Genomic DNA, 27,751 nt, shown 5'->3' with positions numbered 1-27,751 from the left:
ATAGGCAAACAAAAAACACCAGTGGGTTTGTGGCTTAAGGTTTCTAAGTTATCAGTATGTAAGCTATTAGTAAAAATATATAAAGTGGTCATTTTGGAAAAAAAATGAAGTATAAGCTAATGGGTGGGCTCAACATTACAGTCTGATACTGTACATCCTATGAATGTATCATGCTAGTAAATGCACATGTTAAATTTATTTTTCAAAATACATTTCAGTAAAGTTGGTTGTTAATATACAGCATATTAGCTTGAAGCTTAAACACCTTAAACAGCCACAATCATTTACTACCAATTATATGAACCAATCATGATTTACTGTTTAGTAAACATAGAAACTAAAATTTAGGTGAGTGTTAAAATAGGGATAGACTTTTGGCAGTGACCAGAAAAATATATAAAATTAAATAGTTTCTATTTTAGATCTGTCTGTGATAAAAGAGTTACGCTTTGATTGATTGAGTTAATCTAACAAAATCCTACAAGCCTAAACTAGTTACTAAAACCAGTTTCAGTGCAAGATTGTAATGATTAGTGTATACAATCCCAGAGGTATTCATTATAAACAGAATTGCTCTTGTTTCCTTGCATAGGGAAGCTAGATTTTCAATTGGAAATAAAAGGCAGCCTGTAAAAATAGACTATCTAATTAAGTTAAACTACTCTAGCATTTGGCTTGACATCTTCATTATTCAAAATTAAAAAGATGCTACACTTGAGCACACAAGTTACTATTGTTTATACTGTTTGAGGTTGGATTCTTTCTGTGAAGGCTTAATTTTTTAAATATGAATATTTTCATTACAATTATACATAAAATAAAATAATGTCATATCATCATCATCTATTTTTTTATATAGCGCCACTAATTCCGCATATTTTGTTTACATACCTATCTGTCTATCTGTCTCCATGATTGTTCTATGTTCCTTTACACTGTTTACCGGTTTCAGCTTCCCTGCAGTCCCCTGCCACCTGGAGCTCCTTCTGATGTGCATGTGTATAGTTATAATAAAATATAGCATATTATATATTATAGCTTAGTTTAGCACATTATATTAAGCGCTGTATTATAATGTGACGTCATAATAGAGAACATTATAATCAGCTAACGGGAATGTGGAGAAGCCAGAACCAGGTAAATTCATCAAAGGCTGTACCCATAACAGCATACATCCAGGACTTGGTGTGTGGTTAGTGTCTCCTAATAAAGCTATAGGGAGTGGAACAAGTAAAAAAAAATGAAAGTGAAGAGTCCCTTTAAATTTTCAGTGTCAGACATATCCCTCCGATGGTCCTTTGTTCTTGCTAAAAATTTCTGATGCAGAAAGAGTAAACACATACACATTTAATTTATAGATTCTGCTTCTATATGAGAAAAGAGCCCATGCATGCTATATATCATGAGCAAAATTGATGAGCGAGATAAAAAGAAAGTTGTGTCCTAAAAGATAATATGGTTTTGATAACTGTGGCTTGATAAATTAGCCTGCTGAGTGCTTTTAAATGAAGATGATCTATTAGTGTTGTCGAACATGTGAAGTAAGACAAAAAGTTGTTTTCAGGATCATTGACTTAAACATATCAATGGCACTGTTGGACAATTCTTGCTGAGAGTTGAGATGATTTATGTAATGGACTCCAGGTTTCCACAGTAATACATTATGTTCTGAAACTATAGAGACTAAGTCATGCTGAGACAAAAGACACTTCATTCTGAATGTAATCCATTCCAAAATTAAAGATAAGGTTCATCCTATTTAAACTTCTCGGAATGTTCTCCTCGAAACACATTATCATAGCATTTAAATGTCTATAATGTAAAATATGTATTTAATGAGCTCTGTGGTATACAGTATATAACTTAACTGTTTAATTTAATAACATTAGACGTGGGAAAATTAAGTGCAGTCAAAACAAACCTTTTGCTATTTTCAATAATCTTTCATGAATTAGAGAAAACCAAAGAGCATGTGAACAGAATAGTAGAATTGGTACACTGATGAGAAAATGTCTAACACAATGAAGGTTCCAATAGTTTGGTAATTGGTAGATGGAAGCGATGAAAAGCTGAAAGTTCATATTTTCCAAGTTTATTAATATCACAAACCCTTTATTTTACCTGGGAATTTTAAAACATTTTTTATTGACCATGTTTATGGTAGGAAACCTTGTACTTTTTTTTTATTTCCCAAAATTCTGTTTGTAAAATAACAATATTTTAGTTGCTTTATTTTTTTCAAGAAAATGTGTTTAGTTTTGTTGCCCGACAAAAGATAATCATGTGTCTATGCATAAGACGCTATCTGCACAACAGATCTGTTGTATCTAAATACAACAAAAATAAATAAATCTTCTTGAAAGAGTTGTTTTAAAAAGGCAGAGATGCTCTTTAAGCTCATCAGTAGATATGGTCAGTTAACATGCTGACCAGATGAGTGAATTGTATGAATTCCAATTAGTGCAGTAAGCCAATGACAGCAGACAGATTTCTCTGCATACTCAAAATCTGATCAATCTCAATTATATTTTGGGGGAATTGCTTTGGGCCCACAAAGGATGTCCGGGTAGTCTGGCTGAAAATGGCTAAATTGACTGACATAATCACTAAATGTGTGTCTAGCTTAAATAACAGTTAATACTAATACTGAGTGAATCACAGGTCAACGTCCGTCATCATAACATCACTATTGTTTTGACTTTAGGCTTGCCAATGGCCTAGTTTCTCCGTATTAACATATGGGAGGCAGCTCCCTTCTGCACACTGCTTTTTAGCTACTACCTGACAGCCATATGCCTTAAAACAGCAGCTGACATTTTAATGAAACCTAAGACACCATCTTAAAAAGAGTGCTTAAAAATGACAATCAATCAATGTACCCCTCGTTTTAGTGCTGAATCCAGGCTGTTCCAAAGCTGTGCTGTGTTGATTTCAAGGCAAGTGATCACTATGGGCCTGATTCATTAAGGAAAGTTAAGCAAAAGTAAGCACGTAAGGCAAGACCATGCATGTTGCATTGGAGGGGGAGGTAAATTTAAAATGTAATGGCAGGTAGGGCATGTCCTAGATCAACTTTATTTTTCAGTGTACAAATAGGCTATCAAGTATTTGTGTGCTAGATGGAAAAGCAGCCAGTATTTTCCTTATGTGCAAAATAATTAACTCATTTGCACCCCTTGCATTGCAACATGGTTTTGTCCAGAAAACTTGAGTAAGAAAACTTACTCAATTTTGTGCTTAAGTGTCCTTAATGAATAAGGCCCCATGTTCTCAAAGTAGAAATGGGATTTGCGTGTTGGACAGAAACCTGATGACATCATTGAAGAACTAAAAGTAGTTTTTGTAAATGATCAATAAATGGTTGAATTACTGGCCAGCGCAAAACAAATATAAATCTTTAATAAATGGAAAAATTGAGATCAAAATGTTTTATAAATTTATTGGAAAAACATAAATCAAAATGTTTTGTAAATTGCACAGGTGAAATGACGGGAGGCATTTTTTAAGGAACAAGTTAGAGTGGTCCTGTTTCCTATCACGTTTTGATGTCACCTAGAAGCTTTTGCATCACAGAGCATTTTGCATTTAAAGATGGTGTCATTTGAAACAGTTTTTCCCCCAAGGTGACAGGCAGGCTGGAGCAATGTTGCCATGAACGTGTCTCAGTGTGATTTTATTTTTGCATATAATTTATTAATGCGCTGCATGGGGAGTGGATAGAGCAAACATGAAGGTGTTTCCTGATTTGTGAGGCATTAGTGAGTTAATTGTCCACAACCTCTAAGATTTGTGCCTTGATTATACCTAAGCCTTAGAGGTGTCAATATTAAATACTTTCAGCAAGAAAATCCATTTGCTCATTGGAGGCGCAATACGCAAAAGCACAAATATGTACACATAAGCTAACTTAGTAGAAATACAAAATGTACACATAAGACACCTGACAAAAAGCAATCCCAAATGTCTCCTTATTGTATTGTTACATAAAGGCTTAATAAGAGACATAATAAGGAATTTGAAGAACTCACCCCTCCATGAGAACCTCATTTGCCCAAAGCTGTGAGCCAACCCTCCCATTGGTCTTTTAATAGCCCCATCAGCCTATGAGGAATATTGAGCTGCAGAGCTCACATCCACAAATCTTCTCAGTACTTTGTTTACGATGGATTTCCTTCTACAAGAATGGGGGGGGGGGAGGGTCATGCTAAACAATGGGTGATTGGTACACATTTCATTTAAAAAGAAATTGCAGGATTTTGCTACTAACATCTACAGGGATTGGATTTCTTTTCGGCATGCAAGGATCTCTAGCAAGGCAATACTAAGATGCAAAATACTTCTGAATAATCTTGCAGCTTATAAAAGCTTTATGGGGTAACTTGTTAATTATTGCTGGTGTGTCCCATGTGTCAATCAATAATATCTGGATATATGGCCTAAAACCTCACTGGCAACGTGTCAAGAATGTAAATGTAAAAAAGCCACAACTTTGTTTCTGGAAATGTCCTTGTTTTACAGTGATGAGTACCTGGATAATAAAATCACACTTGAGTGCAATTCTTAACATCTGTTATTATTTTCTAATTCCTATTTTACATTTATTGAATAGTAACATTTGATATGATAGGGATTGTATTTCTCCAAGAACCACAGTACTGTACGTACTTTGTAGACACACTGGTTCAATAGCCAAGTGTCCCAGGAAATATGGAAAAATAATAGGAGGTGGAGGGGGCATGGATATCCAGCAGTGCTGTAGTGTGACAGAGTGACTAGATCTGTCACTCTGCACCTTCCAGCACCGGCAGTGTCTTTGTGACCAGTGACAGATGTGATAGGTGATAGTTTTTGTGCCCGGGAGTCTACCATGAGATTTCAAACACATAATAAAGGGGACCTGAGCCAATAGGAATGATGAAAGATTGACTATCAGTCAGAGCCAGAGCCAATCACAGCAAAGGAGGTTTGCTCTAGGTTTCACTCAGGGCCGTCTCTTCCATTGGGCACGATGGGCAGGTGCCCGGGGGCCCTGCAGGCAAGGGGGGCCCATCCCCTTGCGGTCACATCAGCGGTGATCCGGCTCCCTCCCTGGTCCCCTCTTCCGTGCTGTGCTCGCAGTGAATGCAACCACAGCACGGAAGAGGGCAGAAGAGACTCAGCGGCGCGGAAAAAAGAAGAGGATCGGACTTATGGTAAGATAAGGGGGCCCCTATATATATATATATATATTTAAAAAAATTTTAGGGGCCCGGTACACTGCATTGCCCGGGGGCCCATAAAGTTGTTAAGGTGGCCCTGGTTTCACTACATTCCCCAGGATGATTCTCCTCTGACACAGGCAGAATCCCCAGCACAATCGGTATGCTGAGGGGCCTTAACTGATGTCATGTAGAAGTTCTTGGCTGGATATTGACTACCAGAGGTAAAATTATCACACTTTATCCTTTAAAGTGGGCAACGGACTAATAAAACAGATAGCTACTGTATTTGTCAAGTGGCCTAAAATTTTACTTTGTGTTAACAGGGTTCTACCTTTAGTTTTATGCAAGTAGCCATTTTTATTATTTTGGATTAAAATTAAAAGAAAACAACCCTTTCCCCACAGCACACATGCATATGTTACTTACTACACACACTGGCCACTTATATATTTTCTGTCCTCTAAATTCTGTAATTGGTTACATCAGGATACATACATTTTGGAGACGATCAGAGAAGCCAATCATCACTATGCATTATACAAATCCATAAAACATATATTCACGATTTGGAATACAGAGGAAATAAAAGGAACAAGCACATGAATAGATAGATGGGAGTATGGGGTTAATAGAGGGAGTGAGAGGAGCAGAGGATGAGGAATAGAAAAGTGTAGGTGGAGAGGGAGAGAGACAGGGAGGGAGGGAGGGGAGACATTAAGGAAAGGTGAAGTACTGCAGAACACAAGGAAGAGGTGGAGAGATTGAAGGGAGAGGTAATTGGACAAAGTAGTGGTGACCAATTACACAGTAGAGGTGTGGGACATAGTGGATAGTACTTCTACCTCCCAGTACTGGGGTCATGAGTTTTATTCCCGATCAGGTATTTATCTTTGTGAACATTGTATGTTCTCCCCGTGTTTGCGTGGGCTTCCTCTGAGTGCTCTGATTTCCTTCCACACTCCAAAAACATACCAGTAGGTTAATTGGCTGCTGAGAAAATGAACCCTGGTCTGTTTGTTTGTATATATTATGGACTGTAGACTGTAAGTTTTAATGGGGCTGGGACTAAAGTGAATGACAAAAATATTCTCTGTACAGCGATATGGAATTGGTGACGCTATATAAATAAATAGGGGCATATTCAATTCCGATTCCGATCAGCGGGATCGCGCCGGAACGGGCCGCGAACTTAATCCACGGTACCGCAATAACGTGGATTTTCGTTCGCAGCCCAGAGGGCTGCGTATGAAAATCAGCGTTATTGTGGTACCGTATTACCGGCAGTAGTGTGCGTTTTCCACGGTAACGCGTTACCACGGATCGGGATCAGAATTGAATATGCCCCATAGTGTTAAAAAGCATCTAAGATTAATATTACACTATAAAAATTGCTATATCTTCTGGGAGCCTAGTTGAACCCCAGAAACCTTAGGCATTCATTATGAGCACTTTTAAATTCCCACTTTATCCCCTGTATGTCTATATATAATTTTGAAGTGTATGTGTGTGTATGTATATGTTCTAAAGGGTTGTTCTGGACAGTATAATTCTCATTTTACAAAATATGACATTTTGTTTCTCTATTAAAATTATAATTGCTACTGTCATATTTCATGCTCATGTTAATAGTGAAGGGTAGTAATTGTTATTGTCATTGCTAAGACTGACTGAGTCTTATCTCACTAATTGTCTTTATGGTGTAGTTTCTGTCAGCAATATTGTTGCAAGTGCTGTATTCAGTGTACTTTGTACATTCCAATGTATTCTGAAAGAACATATATCTTAACATTCCTTTACACACAATAGAAGACATTTGATTTATTAATATCACCAAAGGCCAAATGGCCATTCACATAGATAGAAATTTAAAGTGCTTATCTCAATGTGCTAGAAATGCCCTAAATAATACTTCTCTCTTTCCTTTGAACAATCTCATATGGAGTCATTGCTGGTAAGAAGACAAATGCGGCTATCAGACATGGAGATTGTGACTCAGTAGTTGCGCTACACTTTATCTCCAGAGTCTTCATTCATTAGACAGAGATGGTAGTATTAACAGATACAATATAAGAAATAACGCAAAACTCTATTGGTTTTGCAGTGTAAAACAGACATATCTGAAACAAATGTTACCAAGTCTGCTGATATAAATATAAAATAAAACTCCCAAAGACTCCCAAACAAATACATAAATATAAAAACAGAGACGTGGTTCTCTTCCCATAGCCACATAAAAAGATTTGCATATTCTAGAGCTAATTGACCTACAGGCTAATGGGACTGCTATGGATACCATGTTTGCCTTTGAGTAGGCATATATTTTTATGGGCTATAGGAAGAACATATATGGAAAAATAAAACCTTCAGGCATTTCTAGTGATGGAGAGATACATAGATTATTATTTTTTATTATTAACATTGATTTGTAAGGCGCCACAATACCCTACTGCACCAGACAGTGGGGAAAACAGGGCATACATGGTAGGCAAAATAAATGCAGACATGAAAACAAAGGGTTAGGAAGGCCCAACGTACAATCTAATGAGAAAAGAACACAATTGAGACTAGAAGAGCGATTATGGCTCAGTGGAGATCGGGAGTAGCATTGTAAGTTGTATAATTGGGAGTGGGGTAAGTAAAGAGATGAGGTTTCAGAGAGCATTTAAAGATTTGAAGGCTGCAGCAGAATCTGATCGAGCAATGTATTCCGCAAGTGGCTAGCAGCACAGAAGTCTTGTTTCAGTTTTATGAATCATGGTCTATCTAAGCACTTATTGGAAAACTCAAAATATGTCCCCTAATCTTCTCACCCTCATATTGTTTCTCAAGGAACATGCCTTTTTTCCTTATTTTTATCAGCAGAATTGGTAACATTTGTTATTTTTTTCTATTATTAATTGATACAACAGTTTTTTACTTTTTGCAACATGTTAACATTGCTAGTCACATACTACTCTGTATACACATGTGTTAAGTAGTACAGGTGACCCAAATATAAGTGATGATTGGCGTCTGGGTATTACAATATGTAATCACGCACAGCCTTCTTATTCATTTTACCTGTGATGAAGCTTTTTCATATGGCAAAACCAGCCATCTCTGTGGTATGAGAGAAGACACTGGAGGGAACATGCAGATAAACTGTTATAGGTCACAGTCTCCATTCCTGATACCTGCACCTCTCCTGTTACCAGCAGCAGATCCATATGAGGTCACTCAAATGGGAGAGATAAATACTGCTCAGGCCATTTCTAGCCCATTGAGATAGGCACTTATAAGCTTTATTGTATGTGAGTGGCCATTTGTCATTGGTGAATTGAAATCATTCATCATTTACATACAGATCTCTCTCTGTTTCTCTTTTGTGTGCAATGCATTCAGGAATTTGTATACACGCTGCATATATATATATATCTATCTATATATATAGCCATGTTATTGAAATGTATGCCATTCTGAAGATTTAGCTTTACTTAAAATCTTGGATCGCATATGTTGGCAATATGGGAATAACATTTCTAATCGAATGTTGATTTTGTAAATTACATTTGTTTTCCCAGACCTGCTGAAAAAAAATATTCAGCAACAATACAACTGTGCAAGCATCTTAATGGGGCCCTAGGAATTTATTAAATGATTTTTGATTCTTCAGAAAACTGTGCTTAATGGAAATTCTACAAATGCCAGACTTTGTTATGCCTTTGGGGGAATACAGTTCCAAACAAAACACTAAAAGAGCAGCACTACCATCTATTAGGGTTTCAATTGTGCTTTTCTTGATTAAAAAATAACTTTAATATATGTGTATATGTTTTTTGTATTTTCACTCTGCAGTCTTACCCTGGACACAGTCTAGAGAATGAAGACTTCAATATCCCACCTATTACACCTCCCTCACTGCCAGAACATGCGCTTGTCCCTTTGTCAGAGGCGGAGTCAGGATACCACTCCCTCTGTCATCCAATGGCTCAAAACGGTCTCCTTCACTTTCATCCACAAAATATGGATTTGCCGGCGATAACAGTATCAAACATGCTGAGCCAAGATGGTTCTCTAATTTCAAACTCTCTTTCAGTGGTAAGATATGTTGGTTTTTAATGAAAGTGAAATTAATGAAATGTGTCAGGCATTGTAAAACCTGTTCTTCTTGCTGATTTATGGTGTTAATCATCTACAGCTTGTTATAAATATCATACATGAATCTCAAGAATCACAATAATGTGATTATCTTTAAAAGCATCAAATTAAAATGATATTTTAGAGTATCCAATGAATGCATAAATAGCTATAATTAAATTCACCCTTCATACTAGCAGTTGAGAAAAGTGATTATACTGTTTAACTGAGATACCTACTCCCAGTTTTTGGTTTAAAATTTGAGGCCTGGGGGTAAATGTATCAAGCTGAGAGTTTTCCGGTGGGTTTGAAAAGTGGAGATGTTGCCTACAGCAACCAATCAGATTCTAGCTATCATTTTGTAGAATGTACTAAATAAATGATAGCTAGAAAGCTAGAATCTGATTGGTTTTTCAAACCCGCTGGAAAGGAAAACTCTCAGCTTGATACATTTACCCCCTAGAGTTTTATTTTTAGGAAATCAAACTTTGGTTCAAACAAGAAAAAAGTTATTTGAAAACACGTTGGTATACAAGGCATTTATAATGTACACTTGTTGCATTTGTTTTTTTATTTTGTTATATTTTCTAATTTGTTGTTCAAAAACAATTTTAAGTGAAAAATTTGTTCAAAAATATACCACACCAAAAGCTAAAACTTACTTTCCCATATAGCAAGCTAACCAAACAGCAAGCCTAGCTCTCTTCATTGGTCCAAGCAGACAAAACTGAGCACCACTGGCACGTCCTCATATCTGACATGTTCCACACATGCTAAATTACTATCCCTGTACTAAGAGCATCTGCCACTGATCCTTTCTATCCTTGTCAGAGTATGGCCCAATCAATAAAATGGGAACAATGATCTAGTGAGGTGAAGGAAGCCATCTAAATGTCCATCTCTGCCCTAATTAATGTAGACATCTACACTCACATTTTAATTATCATAATTGGCTACATAAAAGCATATACACATTGAAAATTAATATTTTTATATTTATCTCATTGGGGTACTATTTATTTTCAGTATTTATTTTCTTTAATCTTCAATGTTATAGTTTATGTGATTTTGGAATATGAGGATGTGTTGTTGGGAGCAGAAAGGTTCCATATTTAGATGTTACAGAAGAAATTTGTGCACAGAGTGATACAATAACACCACCACTATACATAAGTTTCAGTCTGTCGGTCTGTTTGGCTGTTTTCATGGCAAAGTATTTATTTTCAGCTTATAAGACTTATAGACATTAACAGATTGTGAGTCATTTTCGCCTACAATGTATATGTGTGGTAATTGAATAACACAAGAATGTAATAAAATGTATCTAGTAAACAAAATATTAATTCTAACTATATATTTTAAGACCTTGCATGGATGGTCCACAGCTAATTAGTCTATTAGACCACCCAAAAGACGTATCTACTGGACAAAGCTGAGTTGGACCAGTCCAGTTGCACACATTATAAGTGCAAAATTATGCAAATATATACGCATTCTAATTAACCGTGTTCTGAATGTATTACTTTTTTAACATATCAAGTAAAGTAAAGTTGACAATGTATTTCAAAGTGGGGCTTTAACGAATAATGTACAATTTTTAAATGCATAAAGACAAATGATGTTTATTGTTTGTTTTTATTTTGTTATGCAAGAAAAAAACATGCCATTAGTACATGATGTCGGAAGGATAGAAAGCAAAGAACTGATGCGGGTATTTTAATTGTTGTATTTCTCCTCTGACAGATTATTCTCTTTGTACTCAAACATTACTGTTTTGACAAGCAACACATAGGTATGTTTCGTGCAGTGCCTATGGAACGAAAAGCAATTTTTTTCCCTCGGTCTATTGGGAGTGCTGTAAATCAGCAAATGGAGATGTATTAAAGTCACATGCATTTCTAATAAAGTATGTTGCTATAACAGAAAGGAATCAGTAGCATATTGAATAATGTAGCTTTCAAAGCTCAGCAGAGAATTTGATTACAAACAATTTGATTACTGGTTTCTGAAGAAATATTTCCAAAATATTGTGGCATTTTGCTCCTGTAATGCATAAAACATAACAGTAGACCCGTCTGGAAGTTCTTTTAGGACAGTAAAGAATAGATGATGTCAACTCTAATTACTTCAATATCAAATAACGCAAGCATTAGTCTGAAATGAAATGGATGTCACATTGTGTTAAAAGAAATGCTTTTAAACAATGTGACAGGGGGATAAAGGCAATGAATAATTAGATATTCTTTGCACAATTTATCATAGCTTTATCAGTCAAGCATTTTATTTTAGAAATTATTCCATTCTGTTCAATAATGTTTTACAAAGAAATATCTGATATGACATCCGAAACATAAATAGTATTTCTACTACTTTCTTTACTGTGTCTTTGGTCAGAGATTTTTCTAATTTGCTGTTCTGAATGTTTATAGTCATTAGAGTCTGATGTTTTCAGCTTGCATTAGGCCAGAATGTATTGCAAAAGGAAAGCAATGAAAGTTTGTGAACCTCGTAAAATTAACTGTATTCCAGCTTTCATTTGATCTACGATATATGTACCTAATATTAAGCTAATAATAGTGAACAAAGTATCTGATTAAACAAAAAAACAATCTTTATTGAACACATATATCCAATATTTACCATCTTTCTTTAAAAATGTGAACTGCTAAGATAATTTGAACTGGATGATCCGATCCATCAGCAACGGGTGCAAGTTTGAGGGCCCCTGCTATGTATATTTTGTAATACACAAATGGGTTGTGACTATCTGAGTTTGCTCTTCATAACAAAGGATTGTGTAAATGAAATCAAAAGGATTTTTTTTACGGACCTTGCAAAAGAGTTGCCAATTATCATGCCATGGGAAGAGGTTATAAAATCATTGTTACATACTTTCTCTGTCCTCAAACCCTGGTCAGCAAGATAATGTACAAATGGATAAAAGCAAAACCACTCCAACGTATGGCCAACCAACAAAAATCACTTCAAGAGCAAAGCATTCAATCCTCAAGGGCGATCACAAAGAACTCTAGGTTGTATTTTGGGGTCTGCAAACAGATTGGGATTTGTGAGGAACAACTAAACTAAATAATCTATTTTAACTAAAGAATCTCACTCCCAATTAAGCAAGCCAGTTTGTATGAAGGTGTAGGGCTTCTTTGCAACCTTAAGACCTGGATGACTCTTTGCAACTTCGCTGGACTTTACTCATAAATTCTGGAGTAGGATGTCAGGGCGTCTAAATAGTTAACAAAAAGTGTGTCATGCAGTACTGCAGCGGTCTAAACAAAAACAGATATATACATTACAGTGAGTTGCTAAAACGCAAAAAAATCTAATTTTGTAACAGTCATGTTAAACTTCAGACCATAACCCTGCTTAAATGTTGTGGTAAGACTTCAGCACTTTAAGAAAGAATATCAAGGAGCTAAAGCAATTTTGTTAAAACGAAAGGACCAACATAAATTCAAGCCAATGTATAGTATTGATCAAAAGGTGCAGGAAATGTTTGGCAGAAATCATCATCTATACGAGGTCCCACTAGTTACTAAAACTGATCATTCACATTCTTTCTTACAAATACATTGAATGTTAGATCAATAAGTCAGCCATTCACATGGAAAAACTTTCAAAATATTATATAGTGTAGCCATTAAGGCTCAAACATTTTCCAGTTAGCTAAAACATGGGCAAACCTGTGTACCTTGCTTGAATTTAGCTGAATTTTTTAAATCTATCTAAAGTTCAAGAATTTATCGGCAAATTTCAACGTTTTGAATTTGGTCAACAAACTGGTCCGAGATCCACTTTGAAATAATTTCAAGTATACCAATTCAATTAGCACCAGTATATTCATATACTGATCTTTAGTGATGGTTTATTAAATATAAAGTAAAACCATGATACAGTTAGTAACATTTAATGGAAGTAGAGGGTAGACATTCCTCTAACACAGTTTACTGGATTATGTCTTCACCTAGATCATAGACAAGAAAACAAAAATAGGTTGTTTGTTAATGGCATGTCAACCAAATGACCTTTAAGAATTATATACATCAGTAAACATGTATATAATGTAACCTGTATCCTGATTTTGCCATATCCAAGTAAACAAAGAAATGGCAGCACTCCAAATTTAGGTGAACATGAACATAACCTTCAAGTATTTATTAATAAAAAGCTGAGTCACAAAACAATGTTTCGGAGGAATACGGCAAGGGAAACAAAGTCACCTTAAATTACATAAATTGGTGACACAATGTAACAGCATAATAAACATATATGTTCTAGATAGTGTATATACTGTGAGACTAACTGTGCCAGCTTAGTGTAGTTACACATGTTAAAAATGGAAGAATGATTGGAACTAGTCTCAAAAACATATAAATTATATAATCATTCCCTTTAAATATTTAGTGTGGCAGACATCTTTTTATGCACATGTTTTCAAGTGGTTAATCTACCAATAAACATCAAAAAGAAAGTCACAAGAAAGTGAAGTATATTTGCATACATGATATGCCAAGTGATGAGTGACTGGATACCAATGGATTGAAAATATTTAGCTGGTCTTCAGTTTTCCTGTCCTCACCAGATCACCTTTGCTATGTGGATACCACAGCTGTAAAGCACTTGTCAGGTATAGGTCCTTTAAATTCACAGTGAACAGCAGAACATGATCAAAAAACAGGAGTAAATAGTGTAATAAATTATATAAATGATTTAAGAAACAATAATACATGATTGTACAGGAAGAACGTTAAAAAAGGCTCAACTGGATTAAAAGTCTATGCAAGTCCAAAATGATGCCCAAAACCTCTTGGTTAAAGGGTTCTCCTGCTCTTTCTGTCCATGGGGACAATAGTTCAACGCTCATCAAGAGTGTAGGCAGCAGAGCATCAAAGAAATGGAAATCCAGAGTAAGTAGGGTCCAGTGGTGTGATTCCTACATGTTGGAAGCTACCACACCTCTTCTATAGCTGGGAGCTTCACATTGGTGTGAAGTTAACACTCATATTTTGTATTCCTTCACAGTCCAGCTATAATTGTTGCTTTAAATTTTCGCATGTTGTCTGATTTTCATTTTCTATGTTCTAATTCAGGAGTGAGTGTCATTCTAGTCTAATCTACTTGTTTCAAATCATCTTATCAGAATACTTCTCTACATCATCGGAGATCATTGTCTTAACCCTCATAACCCGACTTTGTGGTAAGCCAGTAAAATGAGAATGGGGATAAAAGCTAGAATGTAAATATATAACAAACGTTGTGAAGTATGAGGGAACTGGCTTATTCAGGTTATTCTCAGCAGTCTCTTTCAGTTTAGACAAAAGCATGGCCGTTATCTGTTGTACACTGAACACTTGTCCTGCTTCCATGTACATTACCTTAACTTCAGATACACCATTGTTGAATGGAACCAGTTCATACCCCAAATTATTCCTGTCTCTCTTGACAGAAAATTAAATGCCTGGGAGTGGGAGGGGGGGGGGGGGGTAAAAAATATAATGTACAACTGTAACAAATGTTAAATTGACACCCGGAGCGTCTTACTGCTATTCATGTAAAACGCTGTGGTGCATCACTTTCTAGGAATTCCCAAAGCAGAAAGTCTCAGTTATTTTTTTTACATGCAGTAAAATGAAATGAAAATATTGTCCACATAACTGAACCAGGTGTTAATGTAAGGGGAATAAGACTGGCTGTCACTGAGGACCCTATAGCTGAGCCAAACAATTGGTGCAAAAAAATCCTCACTAAATCTCAGATTATTTTTAGTCATTACTGTTTACAGAAGTATCAATAAAAATGAAATAATGGAATTAGTAAGACTCAGATCTCGGAAAATCAGTGGTATCTTTCAAACAGTGAGGAATTCTGTGTACATGTTTTTAAAGATAGTGATCCTTATAATGTTTGAAGGAGAGAACCCTAATCTGATTCTGTGATAAAATGATAAAACCTGCACACAAGAAGTTACAGATTTGTGGAATGGCCACAAAGGCTCAGGTCTAGATCTGTAGAGTTGATTTTATGTCTTGTCATTTTATATATTAAGACTTTGGTATTCACATAGTATACAAATTTGACCATGAACTCATTAAGGCTAAAGTATTTCCATATATTCATATTATACTGAAATGATACTTTGGGAGCTGGAGCAAGGGAGTACTAGGGGGGAGGTGGGTTATAGGACAGCCGAAAAAGTGTCCCATTAAGCCTTAACCTGACCCTTCAAAGAGAATAGAGAAGGGGAAGGTTTTTGCAGTAGCTCATCTGTCATTTCTATCTTTGTGCAATAGGCATAAAAGTCACTCCTAGGCAACAGTATAGACTTTGGGGTAATGGTATTTGGATTGCAGCCCTTTGAGTCAATGGATGGACTTGTACTTACACAAAATATCCATTAAACCTTGTTAGGACTAATTATTACAGTATAGGATCCACATGTTATGGCCTGAACGTGAAATGAAACTGTCTGGAGTTCTGTCCTCACATGTTACAAAGGGGAACCTTTTTCCATTGATGTGGGATAACAGAATGGTTTCTATTATTGGTCAACCTATGTAGCAGGAATTTATGAATACATATAGTGAGTTCTTTAATTTATGAATTACTATAATCCACTAGTGATTCTGTTAAGTTGATGTTATTTTACCAGTTTATTTGTTCAGAACTTTGCCTAGTTAGCTACTAATTTAACTATGAATTTGTATGTTTGATCATGTTTATAGTTGAATTTATTTACTTTTTTGTAAATAACTGTGTCTAATTAGTAATAAATAATGAACATCCCAATACGATGATGCACAGAGCACATAAAATGTGTGCTCAGCAGTGTAAGACCGGGTGCAAAATCAGAATAGGGATTTTGTACTGCACCAATTTAGCTTTGTAAAATCCTAACAATTATTATTCAATAACTAAACTGCTAATATAATAAATAGCAGACATCATTGCACTATATTTTAATCACAGACAGTAGTAAACATTCAATAATATATTTGACATTTTATGCAGAATTATTAAAGAATAGATTATTTATGCAATTATATTTAAATGTATTACATTACGTAGTAAAAATGAATAACACTGGTCTCATATTTGATCCTCAAAATCTAAACTTTTAAAATTGTAAATAAGTAAATAGACGGCATAAAATAACTATTTAAATAGCAGCAGCATATAGTGTAAGTGAACCGCAATTAAACGTTTTGAAAATGGGATTGAAATCTTCATTGAAAACCTCTAGCAAACAGTAATTTGCATTTAATGTTTCAGCCGGACCATTTTCATCTGCACAAATGGTTATTGGTTGTGACCTACTATCTGACGGGTCATGTTTAGCCTTTCTCTTCGTACTTTGATAAATTATATTGTTCGTGTGATTCATTTGTCACACAATTTTGCTTAAAATATATTATTTTTTGAATGGGATAGCCTCTTCTACTTCTACACTGCAATTAATTCAAGAGCAGTATTTTAGGTTAAGCGTATGCAAACATATTGTGGAAGTATACATAAATCCATTCCTTATCCTTGTACAAATAATTATATTAGAATGAATTATTCAGTTAAGCTCACTCAGTATTGAATAACAAATAACACAACTGTAAGTTGTAAGTAATTTTGAAGGCACTTAATAAATAAATAATAATAATCATATGTATATTAGTTAGTAAGTAAGGAAATGCATGGCTTTAGGTATAGAAAATAAATTATTGCTTACTGGACACTTATTTATTTGCATTTCGATCTGGAATGTAGATAGAAGTCAAGAGAGTGTTGATATATCCCACGTATTATGGGGATAATGTATATTATAAGTATACATTAAAACATTAAATTTACAAAAAAGCAATAATATAAGGTTCAATATAATTACTTTTTTAATTCCTACGCCTTTATTTTATGTTCTATATTTCGGATTGTGCATATTACAGTACGGTTGATCACCATCCTATGTAATTACATTTTATTTATGCTACAGAATTGTGTTGTTCTTTATAGAAACTTCAAACATTTTAAACCAGAGCTGCCCTTTTTTCCCTTTAGATTTATTTACTACCTTTAGCAGTAGAAAAGGCCAATTTCAATCATGTTTCAAATAACTCATTTTAGACAAGTACGTGCTGCTCTGCTTACAAAACATATATGAGTGGAATATGCAATTACCACAACTCAGTTTCCTGCCACAGAAACATTTCAGCATTATAGCATTACAGAAATAGAATGACATGCATAATGAAAGATTTCAAGATTCACCCAAGGCATTTATTCTCTTCACCTTAATGTTCTCACCAGTAGCAGAGTATCCATTAAAAGGTACTATGAATTATGGTTGCTTAGCAACTGCAAGGAACTTATAACAGCACCAAAGAATGGAATGGCTGGTTGATAAAATGAATTTTCTTTGAGTATTAGTCTGTTGAAACTGCCTTTTCTTGTGGAACATAAAGTGCATTTATTTTTCTCATGCATTTTTTATTAGAAAATTATTTGAGTTCCAGGGGCTTGAATCATTTTACTACACAAGATATTTGATGTTAATGTGTTGTACTAAAAGAAAAAATAAAATACATTTTCTTCAAAGCAAAGGCATCAACATTTTTTATGTAAGTCTCTTTGAAGCATAATCTAAAAGAAAATACTCCACAGACATACATAATGTTGCCTGAAATAATTTCACCAAATGGTCAATATCAAGTGAGATTTAAAATCATAAATTGTAAGTCTTATAATCTATTTATAAAGACATCACTGTACTGGAAAAAGCTGGCTTTACATAATGTTTTGATTGGACACAAAGTAACAAAAAAATATTTGCATACTAGTAACTGACGCATGACCAATTTTGGGAACTATTTGGTAATAAACAATACGTGATTCAAATCAATAACTAGTTAAAGACATTTAAGGTAGGAAATAACAATTTGGTCTCATTAGTCTACATAAGTAAATGTTTTATTAAAATAATAAAATTCTTTTTGTATATATGTAGGTCTTAAGGACTTTGAGCCAAATAAATGTGGTTCTAATTCTAAATATTAACAAATTTATAAATCTGGTCTAATATTTTTTACATTGGGGGGACTTGGCTGTGAGCTATGAACAACAACAATCACTGAAATCACAGTTGGAATCTTTAAGAACGGCAGTGCAGAGATACCTTGCCTACATAGCCACATTGTAAATTGATCGTGATTGGACAGAGGACTCAACAGCAGCATTCTAGCCATACCTAGTTGTGTTCGCCCTTACAAGGGCAAAATAGGCATCCCAGGGTCAGATGTGAGGCAGTCATGTGAAACTCACATCCAATCCTGAGATGATCTTCTGCCAGGTAAATACCTCTGCTGCCTAGTCCACCTGATAATCATGATAAATATTGTGATGCGGGCAGGTTTCCATCCCTTTTAACCTACAATTTGGGCAAAATGTAATTGCTTATGAATCTAAACCACAAAAAGTATATTTATTTTATTCTTTTCAATTATCCACCTTGTGGATAAAAAACGTACCACTTCTGTTGGACCAAGGTAAGGATAATACAGTGTTGTACTCTATTTGTAATGCAAGTGATCTAATCTGGGTTTGTTTGACCATACCATATATCTTTGCAGTTGATCATTTTAAATTAAGTATTTAATTGTTATACTGTCAATCATCTTGTGCGTATCATGTTTTTGCACTGCACTGTTATTTGTCTTGTGTATCAATGTATAAAAATACAGAACATCCTTAAAGGGTGAATTGCGTTAGAATAAATACTCAGCTGCTTGCACAAAGCCATCAAGTTCAGTAATATTTGCTGAGTTCAGTTGATGAAATTGAACATCATCTCTTTCTAGCATCAGGACCCTAGTGAACTAGTATCTCGGTTGACTCAGATTGTAACGTTAATACTTAAGGATGAAATCATTCTAATAAAAACCTTCAAGACTGGATTATAGACAGCTTGATTCTCCATTGCTCTTTGGTCACTCCAAATACTCTATTTCCCTTTTGCTATTCTGGATCATTAATGAATATGGATTTGTTTGCATCAAAACCACAAACCTGGTTCACACATCTCTAAATGTAAAAATAGCTATAAAAACTGTGCGATGCAGATAGTCTTGGGTGAGGTACAAGAGGATATCTCTAGATTGCAGTAACCATACACAAACAAACCATTTAAATCGTTTCCAGTTAGTGGGCAGAGGCAGACTGGGCTGGGGGGGCATCTGCCCCCTGGGCCGGTCCCATCGTGGGCTACCGTGGGCTGGGTCACTGGTCCGCCTGCATTTTTTTCCTTTAAAATGTTCCTAATAGGCTGCTGAGTCGAGTCTTGCCCCCCCGGGCTAAAATTTGCCAGCCCTCCCCTGTAAAATTGGGTTTCTGAAGCAAATTTGTCTTAAGGTGCCGTTATGTAATATTGTGAGTAACCTAAAATGCAAAAAATATGCATCACAGTTGCATGTATTATTGCTAATCTTCCATGTATTACATCTGGAATTAGACGACGGCACATGGATCTGCATGAAGCAGGTTTTGTTTGGATGATGGACAGAGGATAGGAGAGTTCTAAATCACCCAAAGTTTTCTTTTAATCTTAATTAGCATATAGCATATTAAAATGACCTATCAGGTTGGAAATAGTGCAAACTTAAATGTATTCATAATTTTGTAGGCCACCACATGGATTTTCCATACATTGATTTTAACACAGCTTGAAGATGGCATTGTTATTATTGTAGTATAGGATAGCCTGAGACATTGGTTTAGGATACATTTGGCTTCATATATTTTGATTGCTTTTCTTTGCAGATACAAATAAATATTCAGATCAGGTATAAATCATTTTATTTATGCTTAAAGCAAATGTCAGCCATACATTTTGAAAGTTATAGCTAGCTTTTGTTCCTCCACAGCTCATTGCAGATGCACAATAAAAAACATGGGATAATAATAGGTACTAATAAAAATAATAATAATAATAATAATAATAAAGGTCACTCTGGTGACATAATGGTAAATATAGTGCTACTTTAAAAAGGTATGTGATGTAACCACAGTGAAGGCTGAACCAAAATGAATGAGAAGGAAGTCAATGATTGCACTAAGGTATTTGGGCAATGCGGATGATATTCCTAATTTAACAAGACAATGTCATGGCGCAGCCGAGTGATGCCAGTCTGGGATCAATATGCGCATGTGTGAGTCAGCCTGTCAGCTCATGCATGCAAACTGACTGTAACTGATAGCACACACACGGCTTCCGGTTCCAGAAAAAAAAAAAGATATTTAAAAAAATAATATATAAAAATAGGAAAAATTTTAATTTCTTAATTTAAAAAAAATGGGAGGAATACTTTATTTAAATAATAAAGCATGGTAAAAAAAAAGGCTAACTCCAGAGATAGTCATCTATGGCCTGGGGCCAGGGGCAGGCTGGGTTCGGGGGCAGGGGGGCCTCTGCCCATAGTGGGCTGCCGTGGGCTGGTTCAACATTGCCAAGCAATAACTTTATATTTTATAAAGTTGCAAAAGCTTCTAAGTTATATTTTTTGTTTATTTAGCAATATTATTTCAGTTTGCAACATTCTTAACTTTTTTCTTTCATTAAAAATAATTCAATAGTTTTTTAAGTAAGCAATAATTTGGTATACTTTGAGATTAAATGGGGTTTATGTGCAATCCTTACAGACATTATAAGGCCCTGAAAACAAAATATTCTTATTAAATTCAGTTTAACAAATAGGTACATCACATCTGCGGCTAGGCAAAAAATACCAGATTGAGTTAAATATTTAAAGCATGTGTTAGTTATTTATAACACTTCATCTTGAGTTACAAATTAAAATATCACTGATTAAATTAATACACTTTTCAACTATCAGTTAAAAAAATCTTTACAATCCAGTTAAAATGTTTGATTGGGCCATCAATCCCTCTTCAAGTCCTGCTGCATCCTCCTCTGGAACATCTCCAGGATCCGGCCCTTTCTCACCTTGGACTCACCAAAACTCTCATTCACTCCCTCCTAGTCTCTCGCCTAGATTACTATAACCTCCTCTTTTCTGACCTACCCTAATCATGCTCCAGCCCTCTTCAGTCTGTTCTCAGTACTGCGGCCTGCCTTATTTTCCTGTCTTACTGCTCTACCTCTGACAAGTAGAGAGGGTCTCTCTACTTGTATCTTCACTGGCCTCCTATAAAATTAAGTTCAAGCCTCTCACCATTACCTAAAAATTCCTCAGCCACTCCTCTCCCCCCCTACATCTCCAACATCATTTCTACCTACACTCCCTCCGCTCTGCCGATGACACCTGTCTCTCTACCACACAGATTACCTCTTTGCACTGCCACCTCCAGGATTTTGCTTGTGCTGCCCCTGTCCTGTAGAGGGCACTACCACACCCTATTAGAATAGCCACTATTTTCCAAATGTGCCCTTCTAACTTATCTGCCTTTGCTACCTTCTCGACTCCTCACTCAGTGCCACCCTATTTGTGTCTCCCAGTTCCCTCTAAGAAGTAATCTCTCACAAGCAGGGTCCTCTTTCCTTCCTACAATTTCACCTCTAGGCTGAGCCCTGTTTCTCTAGCCCAATCTCATGGGCACAGGCCTACTTCACGCTGGTGCAACTTATCACTTATACCCACTGTCATCTTAGTAGCTGCAACTGCAATTTTATGTTCTCTGTTTATTCTCTATTAATTAATTTTTTACTGGTCATTGTTTAACCTTGTTTTGTGTCATTTTGTATTATTTGTAGCTGTCTTTGCATTGTGTAATACTGTTAAATGTGTACTCTATTCATCCCCTATATAGGGCACTTCCGGAACATTAGTGGTGCATTATTAATGAATCATAATAATAATTATAATGTTTTAAACCTAGGTCAGTGGTTTTCAACCTTTTTTTTAATGGATGGCACCCTCAATTCATATATCTTATTCTGTAGTCAATTTTCAATTAGAACTGCTTCCCAAGAGTACTTAGGCTTATTATTATTATTATAATAATAATTATTATTATTATTAATAATAATAATAATAATAATAATGATAATAATAATAATAAAGCCATACAAGCACATAAAACACACATATGATATCTAACATATAAAACCATGTTAGTAATACACAGGAATTATAGATCACGATAAAATAAAACAAACAGGAACTAACTTGCACAAAAAAAGAAAGACAGAACTGCACTGTGCAGATTGATCACTGGATTAATGAATATCAATACACATTAATACATTTCAAAACATAACAAGAGAGGATCTTAAAGACCTTGATATAAGTACATTCTCCTGAGGAATCCCAAAAGCACTCAAATTAGGGAGTAAAATGTAGTCCCATACAAAATAATTATGTGCGCACACAGATCCCACTGATGAAGCAGAACGGAGATAACAAGGTCCTATATAAGAATTATCCAGGTCAGATATTGAAGACTATGTCCTTCTGTCCCGTTTTTCAGTAGCGGTCCCAATTGAGGATAAAGTACAGATGTATCTTACCTGTGTCCACCTGTTGCCCAACAGTCCGGAGAGATACTTAGCTTCAGCATACATGCATAGAATTTCGTGACCACGGTTTCTGTAGCATCCCCGTAATTACAACAGGTGCATGTACCTTATTTAATACTCCGGTAGTAGAATTCGGACCGCAACACTCAGTTCTGTCTAAGTAGTGATGGCATATAGAGAGAAGCCGGATCTCTGCGTCTGGAGCTTACAGCTGACGCGTTTCGTCTTGTATCAGCAAGACTTACTCAAAACAGGAACTAACTTGTCTTCTGTAACTTCTTTTGATATTAGGTGGAATATTGGACAGACATACCCTCATTTCTTTTTCGACCCATTGTAGCCTTTTGTTAGTTATGTTTATGGGTGCAGAAAATCCAAGCTTCTACTTTAATTTCAGAATGTCATCATTACGTATATCTATTAATTCCTCTTCTTCTACGAGATTGAGCTTTGACATGCTTGATACTGATGCAATAAATAGGTTTTTCAACCATTCATAGTCTTCTGTATATAAGTTTGGGAAATAATACTGATTTTTTTTCCCTTTAAATGGCCTAGTCTGTTTATTCTTTATTGGAGCAACATGTGGTAACATATCCATGTTGCCTTTCTTTACTTCACTTCATAATATATTTTCCGTGTTGCCTTGCATGTTGTCATTTACCTTGCTTACATGCTCAAATATATCTACTAAGTAGGATAATTTTGTAGACTAGGGACTAGATTTACTAAGCTGCGGGTTTGAAAAAGTGGGGATGTTGCCTATAGCAACCAATCAGATTCTAGCTGTCATTTTGTAGAAGGTACTAAATAAATGAAAGCTAGAATCTGATTGGTTGCTATAGGCAACATCCCCACTTTTTCAAACCCGCAGCTTAGTAAATCTAGCCCTAAGTGTTATCTACAAGCAACATACAAAATTATTCTTGCTGCTCAAGGTTAAAAAAAAATAAGTAACACATCCTTGAATGAATATATTTGTGACAACACTTTATCTCTCGGTAGCCATCTTGCCTCTATGTGCAAAAGCTTTGCCCCAACTTGTACACATAGTTTGCCAAACAGTCGTGATTTAAGTGGCCTACTTTTTATGCCATTCGCCCTTTTTACAACTTTGTCTAGTACGGCCTTCAATTTGCCACTTGTTCTTTCAACCAGTGTCTCACAATGGAGAAAGCATTGTATAGTTATGACATCACTGTTTTCTTTCTTCACTAATGATACAAAGCCTTTAATGGAAACAATGATTGATGGAACACCCACCGTCTGTTCAAATTCCTACACAGGAATTCTAGGACAAACCAACAGCTTACTGAATGTAGTGAATATATCTTGGCCTGTTGTTGTTACTTCAAGTTCTTTACAACCTAAAAACTAGTTTACTAGTTTAACATTACTAATGTAGCGATTAAATGCTAATAGTTGAGCCTTCCCTCCAATATCTGTAGACTCATCTACTTTGAGTGCAGAAATTTCACTTTCCTTTACAGAGGCACACACAGTTACTTCTATGTCTGCTGACATATCATATTTCCCTCTGCTAATGGTATTATGTGAGAGTGGAATCTTTTTTACTTCTTTTTTTCTACTGTGCTCCCAAACATTGTTTTCATTATAGCACTGCCAGCAGGGAGAATACGTGCCTCTGTTTTTGTATGAGGCTCCATATTTTTAGCAAGTAGTTCTGCTACTAAGTAACTGGCCTCTTGAGCTTTATTAGGAACTTTGACTGTTTTAGAAAATATCAGGCTCTATTGTCGCCGCTCATTAAAAAGTTTCTCAAAGTAGGATCGAGGCTTGTTCGTAGGATGACAATGTTCCATACGGAATATCTCTTTATTTTGCTGACTTCATTGGCCAGTTTATCACCACAACTAACAAATTCTAGCATAGGATTAACTTAATCATCACACCAAGTAAATCCCAGCTCTAACTAACTGACCAAATTTAGACGACTTTTCTTCCTTCTGATCAAATCAGTTTTACTGGAAGTGGAAACTGTTTTTTCTTTTTCACTCATATTTCTATCTTTGTCTTTCTTTTCGCCCTCATTACAGTCATCTCCTTTTTTTCCTTTCTTGATCACAAACTTGTCCATTTTAAGTTAAAGGTCAGGCTACTTAAAGTGTCTGTGGTTATAGTAAAATGAGAGAGGGACTCACTACATCTCCATTGGAAGTCGACACGTCAATGACAAAAACCAATAATGTATTAGATGGCACAAACTGTAAACAAAGAAAATTATGACCGTAGTTTACGTCCACTTGCGGTTGGTTTACGACGTGTTGCTTTTCAAATGCAAACTGTGACTATGATAATCATTTACTTTCCTTGTAATGCCGTTGACTTAATATTAATAATATTTTTACTATTATAGTATAATAGTTTATCATTTAATAACATCTGTTTGAAAAAACAATAAAAACTCTTCTGTAGTAGTTAATTATAGAACAAATAGATACAAACTAATATGAAGAAGCTATCTTGTTGGATCATGGGTACTATCAGTGGCACACCTGGATGCCACAGAACCCTAGTTGAAAAATACTGTCTTAATTAGTCTGAAAGCTTCCAAGTGATATCTGTTCTATAGCTATCTAATAGGTATCCAGCTAGCCAATGATCATTTTTAATTCCATTTTTTGTTCAATTGTAAAAAATCCTAATTTAAAACATTTATCCAGGAAAATGAAACATCTAAGTTGCATACATAAGTCACCCACCACTGACAGGTTGCCCCTGATAGAATGGCCCTAAATCTTATCAGTGAGAGTGATCATTGGTTTACATGCCTAACTGTATAGACACAATAGTACCCTCAAGCCTCCAGAAGTGTGATGCACACTCTGAAAGGCATAGGTCCCCATAAGGCAATCTTAGATTTTGGCTTATAGTGTCAGAAAATGAACCTTTTATTATCTTTTGGGTAACCAATTCTTAATACAGTTATACTCTGCCTGATAAGAGTTATTATTTACTATATTATAGCTGTGTTTCTACGCATGGTGCCGGTGTTGTATCCTCTATTTGGGGGAAATAGGGGAACTGACATTGCCCCCTCATAACTAAAGGCAGCTGGAAATGCAATCAAAATATATAAAGATATATATATAGCAACTCAACAACTATAATAAAAGTAATGTCCATCCCTTAACATTTACATTACACAAATGCAAAGGTAAATAAAAATATAGGGGTAATTTAATCATTCTGGATAGAGATAACCACAATTTCTGCAAAATTTTGCGCAAATCAAATTCCACTTTTGCTATGCCATTCTTTGGAACGCCATTAAACATTGTGTTTGTGAATTTGCTGGTCGATTTATTTTTCACTGGTATGGGCTGGAAACACTTGAGACCAATTTCTACCAGCAAAATTTCACTGCAAATGCAGAACAAGGTGAATATGTGAAACAATTTTGAAAATGTTGCTCATTTCTAATTGTGAACTATGGGAAAAGTGTAAAGGTGGTCTTTTTTAGTGCTACAGTTAATTATCTGCAAGAACATGAAATAAATCATATCCCACTACACTTTGTGCTGTAATGATTTTATTAAACACATCTTCATCACATATAGTAATTCAAAATGCAAGATTTTGCTAGAGAACATCTAGAATAACCCGTGCTTTATTACATTTTCATTTGTTTAACATAATTTGCTGTTAAATCTATTTCCAAACTGTCTGCATGTTCAGATTTCTCTTGTCATGTGTGTCAGTTTATTCTTGTAATTAAAGACTTAATTTACTGTAATTTTCTGTTCATAAAATACAACAATCTTGTAGTTCTTTTCAATGATCAAATAATCTGTATAAAAATACATTTTCAATATAACACTTTTATAAATAACCGTATAAATACTGTATTTTTGAAGGATAATTCCTCCTCTAGATTTATAACCAAATTTTGCTTTACTTCCACTTAGTGGAAGTACTGTAAATGTATGTCCTGCCAGAACCTGTCGGGAAGTGAGGTCATGGGGCTAGGCATGTGTGGAACTTCATGTTCTCTGTTCTGCTTTCTTGTTATGTATGTTATACTGAGTAAACACATTGGGCCTGATTCATTAAGGAAAGTAAAGTAAAAAAAATGAGTAACACGGGAAAAATCATGTTGCATTGGGGGGTATGTACATTTAAAATGTGATGATATATTTATAGTTGGGGTAGGGCATGTCCTAGATCAACTTTAAATTTCAGTGTGCAAATAAAGTTATTAAGTATTTTTTCACTACATGAAAAAACAGCCAGTATTTAACATATGTGCAAAATAATAAACTAATTTGCACCCGCTGCGTTGTAACATGGTTTGTCCGGGAGAAAACTTACTCCTTTTGTGCGTCACTTTCCTTAATGAATCATTATGTGTCACTCTTGAGAGTTGTCACTCCAGTCTTTCTACACCCACATCTACAAGTACACCTCTGTGCTCTGTATGATGTTTAAGATTACTGTGTGTCTGCATTTTTACAAATATAAACAAAATCTGTCTAAACTGATTTTAAGTGTCTCCTGACCAATTATGGATTATAGCATACCTCCCACCTGTCCCGATTTAGGCCAGACAGTCTATTCCCAAATTTAGAGGGGACTGTCTCGCCACCCTGACAGGACCTAACTTACGGGACACCTATTTGTAGTTAGGTGAGTGTCCTGCTCTCTGCTGTGTGCACAAACAGTGCTTCACTGCAATGCTGGGTGTGTTTAGGGAAGGTAATGGAGTTTGGGCACCGATTAGCACTTCATAAGAGCTTGATGCGCCTGCGTGATGCTGCACAGACTCTAAGATTATTATAATAGAGTAAAGGAGCCACAGGTTTTCCCCTTGTAAAATAAATAGTGCAGCATTGATCATAATAAGAAATATAGTGAGATGGATTAGCCACAAAGGGAGGAGTCTTTTCTC

The 27,751-nt window shown here is 35.4% G+C and overlaps 1 protein-coding gene across 1 annotated transcript in view; it reads left to right on the top strand.

Moving 5' to 3' along the window:
* Window positions 1-27,751, top strand: part of TOX (thymocyte selection associated high mobility group box) — a 217,613-nt gene that overhangs the window by 129,041 nt on the left and 60,821 nt on the right. The window contains exon 3 of the mRNA XM_075213560.1: window positions 9,036-9,278. Within this exon, the coding sequence (XP_075069661.1) occupies window positions 9,036-9,278 (243 nt within the window). The remainder of the gene's footprint in view (window positions 1-9,035; window positions 9,279-27,751) is intronic.

Source organism: Mixophyes fleayi, chromosome 5 (genome assembly GCF_038048845.1).
Source record: "Mixophyes fleayi isolate aMixFle1 chromosome 5, aMixFle1.hap1, whole genome shotgun sequence".
In the NCBI taxonomy this organism is placed as follows: domain Eukaryota; kingdom Metazoa; phylum Chordata; class Amphibia; order Anura; family Limnodynastidae; genus Mixophyes; species Mixophyes fleayi.
This window is presented reverse-complemented; position numbering and strand designations above follow the sequence as displayed.